Raw genomic sequence first — 4,793 nt, 5'->3', positions numbered from 1 at the left:
ACATTTATCTGGTTTCTGTTGAAAAAAATCAGCGGTTTGTGTTCTGTGAACATGACAAAATCACGTCCTTCCACTACGTAACGAAATTGTTTCACCACAATCGTACTTTCGTTGTGCTGCTGACAACGATTTCGTGTAAAAGGCTAGCGGTTGCCATTCTCCCTCAACCATTAGTTGTAAAGTACTGCCGATTGAGTAATCGGAAGCATCCACCGTCACCGCCAACGGGGCGGCTGGAACAGGGTGTACCAGCATCGTTGCACTTGAAAGTCCGCCCTTTATTTTGACAAATGCCGCTTCGGCGCGCTCGGTCCAGTTGACTGGTGTGCTTCCTTTTAGTTTGGGTCCCCGTAGCATCTCGTTGAGAGGTTGCTGTAGATCAGCGGTTTTTGGTATAAATCGTCGGTAGAACCAATGTCGGCTTTGGGAAATCTACGATTGCATGGGCTCGTTCAGGCCATGGTCTAGTACCACTGTGATCGACGCTATAACCCACGAATTTGACTTCGCTGACACCAAATGCTCACTCCGAAGCATTTATTACCAATCCGTACTTGCTGAAACGCTGAAATATTTTTCAAATGTTGTAAGTGTTCTTCTTTGTCGCGAGATGCCACTAGAACATCATCGATGTATGCGTAGCAAGAAATCTACGATTGCATGGGCTCGTTCAGGCCATGGTCTAGTACCATTGTGATCGACGCTATAACCTACGAATTTGACTTCGCTGACACCAAATGCTCACTCCGAAGCATTTATTACCAATCCGTACTTGCTGAAACGCTGAAATATAATTTTTCAAATGTAAGTGTTCTTCTTTGTCGCGAGATGCCACTAGAACATCATCGATGTATTCGTAGCAAAAATCCAACCCGCGTAGCACGTGGTCGATAATTCGTTGAAACGTTTGCGCTGAGTTACGTAAGCCGAATGGCATACGCGGAAACTCGAACAATCCAAACGGTGTGGTAACTGCTGTTTTCTCTATATCTTCGGGTGATATGGGGATTTGATGGTACGTTTTCGTCAAATCTAGTTTAGAAAATATAGTTTTACCATGTAGGGATTGTGCAAAATCTTCAATGTGCGGGAGTGGATATCGATCTGGTATTGTCCTCGCATTTAAAGCTCTATAATCTCCGCAGGGTCTCCATGCGTTGTCCTCCTTTGGCATCAGATGTAGGGCTGATGCCCATGGACTCTTTGATTCGCGGATGATTCCTTGCTGTAGCATCAGCTCGAATTCTGTTTTCACTAATTACAAACGATCGAGAGCTAAACGTCGGGGACGGCAGAAAACGGGAGGTCCAGGTGTTGTGGTAAGATGATGCACAACATTGTGTTTAATTGTTTGGCCCACCGTGCCGGCGGTACGCGTAATATCGGGGTATTCGCTTAACAGACGAGAGTACTCTGATTCTATTATCATTGTTTTTATGGACTGTACTTCGCTTATTACATTTTCCCCTATTGATGCTAACAAAGTGGTTTTGTCTATGAATGGTCGTCCAAGCACATCAACGAATAGGTTGTAAAATGCTAAAAAGTCTAATCCAATGATGGATTTGTCTACGTCGGCTATCACAGAATTCCACTTGTAACTATGTCGAAGCCGTAAATCTAAATCTATAGTCACAAATCCATATGTGGAAATCGGCGTTCTATTCGCGGCGTATAATGTATAATTGCACTTTCGTTTACGACCACTAATTCGCGAAAACGGATACACACAAAGATCAGCCCCAGTGTCTACCAAAAAGGATACCTTTGATCTCGCATCGGTGACGAAAATTCAACGTGCCATGTGCCGGTCGTTGACAGCCGTTATCAACGACGGGTCTACTCGTTTCCATGGGCGTATTTACATGGCGCGCGACATTTTGTAGCTTTAGCTCCGAAATGGTGATGATAACAACACATATCACGATCACCACTAGCACTACGTCCCCTTGTGTTGCTTGAGCCGCCGGAACGGCTTCGTTGTCGTGACCACCGAGGGTTTTGCTCCTTTTCTATTGTTATTTCTTGGAGCGCGAGACAAAGTTGCTATACCTCTTCACGTAGGGTGGCTAGCTCACTACTCGCAGACGGTTGTAATGAAACGGGAACTTATTTTGTGTTAATTTGCGACTCTTGATTTCTCGACGGTCCGATTTCTTGTACTCGATCCGCTACTTCAGCCATATCCGCTAAGAGTTGTTGCAGTGATGCGGCCAGCACTCGCTGCGTAGATGTCGGCAATCGGTTCATCCACAAAGTTTTTATGAATTCCTCGTTTACACTTTTACCTGCCAGTTTTCGTAGATGGCGCAGAAATTGTGAGGGCATGCGGTCTCCTAGTTCTTCACTTTCTAACAGCTTTCGTACACGTTGACTGTTAGAGTCCGATAGACGTTTAATAAGTTCGTTTTTCAAAGTCTCGTACAGTTTTTTTGCGGGCGGGTTGCAAACAAACAATATCTTCAACTTCCTCGACATATCGGCTGTCCAAATTTCCAACGACGTAACCGAATTTTGTCGTGTCTTGTTTAACGCCAGCGATGCGAAATTGTGCCTCCAATTGGCAAAACCAAAGCGTTACCTTGTCACTCTAAAACGGCGGTACACGGACACTCACATGATGTAATTCGACGCTGTCCGTTCCTTGTGCAGGGTTTCTGGCGGTGCTAACACTTGTTCCTGTTGGCGTTGTCCATTTCTTCGGTTTACTTGAGCTGCATTATTTTCTTTTTCTTGTTAGATCACGTCGGGGTCACCAATTTATAGTGGTTTGGTCTTCAAGTAAGGAGAAAAACTCTAAGTAGCATGGAAAACTTTATTCTACCTACTTTTATTATCCTATCCTAATTAACACTTATTCGGGTCATTACCTACTCGGTTTGTGCTTATGTACCCTAATAAACAACAACTAATTTATGTTTACAGCCTACTTATTCTAATCTCATTTGCTAAATACATTTATTTGGGATAATCTCGGATAATTCAATGTATAATTTATATGGCTCGTAATTTCCCAGAAAGCAAAATATATTTATTGGGGCACGTACTAAATGTAATTGTAGCGTACCAATTACAATTTTAAGTACAATATAACCACCAGCAGTCAAAAAAGTGTTGGCGTAGCAACTTTAATATTTTTAAGTGTTTACTATCTTACAGAAAAAAATTTTCTACACCAAATATTTTCTTGGACTTTTCATAATTCCATAAAAAATTCAAATTTTTTTAATATTGGAGTTATTTTTTATTTATTCTAGTATCAAGTATGCTGTAGACTTATTTTAAATTTAAAAATATTTTCGAATAAAATGAAAGAACTTTTTTGTTAGAAATACCAACTCAAATTAAACATAGTTATTCAATTTCCAAAATATTCAGTGAAGTTGAAATTTTAAAGTTCCGAACAGTGTTTTCCAGTACCTTCTGATTCACTGGTTAGATAAATTTGAATAGCAACTCAGAAAAGTGTTGCACATAATTAGTTCATTAACGATGATTAACAAGCAATTTAAGAAAAAAATAATGGTGACATTTTTTTTAATTTCAACACTATCTCTAAAATGAAGTGTTTCCCGACACATTTTTTTATTGATTTGTGACGTAGAATCATCATCATTAAAATTTGGCAGGCTTAATATCCAATATAAAATAAACTTGATTATTTTAGTTTTATTTCAATAAAAATATGTTTGTTTTATAATCCAGGCAATTCTAAAAGAAGATAAGGGCAATTATATGGCTTTAATATTTTTGGGATTATCGCTTCAAGAACTGGGACCACCTGAACAAGCTCCTAAAGCATTTCAGAGAGCTATTGAAAGTAACCCTTCCAATCCTCTAGCATGGAATGGCTTAATAAATTATTATGAAAAAATTGATTCCATGAAAGCAAAACAAGAATTGATTAAATTGTACAGTTCAGTTTTATCTTTGGAAAGGTAAGTAATTTTTGCAAGTCCTATTTATTATCTTGTGACAATCCATGAATAAATAATAAATTTAGAATGTCAGCATTTGAATAAATGTTAACGTTTTCCATTCTTTAACAATAAATAATACTCAAATAAACATTCACTGTATGTGTTAATTTGACAACAATAAACTTGTGACAGATTAGGGTGCTTGTTTGAAGGTTCACTAAAAATTTGACAGCCATCCTCTCGAGAAATTATGCGATACTCGTTGACTGCCAGAAGGGGGATAGGGAATTATACCATTCGAAAGGGAACAAAATTCATCAGGTTGCGCAAAAATATACAGGGTGTTCCATTAAAAAAAATAAGTTAAGATGGTTTAAAGTTGACTAAATTCGGCATTAAATTTCTATCACACTGCATGAAATTATGGCAGGGAAGCACATCTTTGTTAATTAGGCAGTACTTTTTTAAATGCACCCCTAACGTCCTGAAAAACGTCCAATCGATAAAAATATCAGATAGGGATGATCAAGTTGTAGCATATTTTGTTGCTAATTTGTAGCTGATTTTTAACACTAAGCCCGATTTTGTAGTTATAGCCGTTTCCGAGAAACAATGGATTGGCGTACAGACTTACCCTAGCGTAGCTAGTCCTATATCTCGGTCTCAAGTGGTTTCGACATGTACACATCTCGCTTTTTACTTAAAAGCGAATCGCACGAGGTTTTTTGTATCTCGAGTAAAGTTTGCAACTCTCAATGTATAAATCTATATAATATAGTGTATAGTTTCGGGCAAAGCAAAAATATAGTTAAGGAAGTGCTGCTCTCTAGCGACGACTACTTTAATGCACTAAACTAAACCAAGTGACAAGTA

At 38.9% G+C, this 4,793-nt stretch overlaps 1 protein-coding gene across 1 annotated transcript; it reads left to right on the top strand.

The window, feature by feature from the left end:
* Positions 1-3,709: 3,709 nt before the first annotated feature.
* On the top strand, positions 3,710-3,938 carry LOC111692356 (tetratricopeptide repeat protein 37-like; the record flags this gene model as incomplete). The annotated part of the gene is made up of 1 exon (XM_023456323.1): positions 3,710-3,938. A coding segment is annotated over exon 1 (203 nt), but the record flags the coding sequence as incomplete, so codon positions are not given.
* Between the last annotated feature and the right edge of the window lie 855 nt (positions 3,939-4,793).

Source organism: Anoplophora glabripennis, unplaced genomic scaffold, assembly GCF_000390285.2.
Source record: "Anoplophora glabripennis isolate ALB-LARVAE unplaced genomic scaffold, Agla_2.0 scaffold1382, whole genome shotgun sequence".
NCBI classification, from domain to species: domain Eukaryota; kingdom Metazoa; phylum Arthropoda; class Insecta; order Coleoptera; family Cerambycidae; genus Anoplophora; species Anoplophora glabripennis.
Note: the sequence above shows the minus strand (reverse complement) of the source record. Positions and strands in the feature narration are given on the sequence as shown.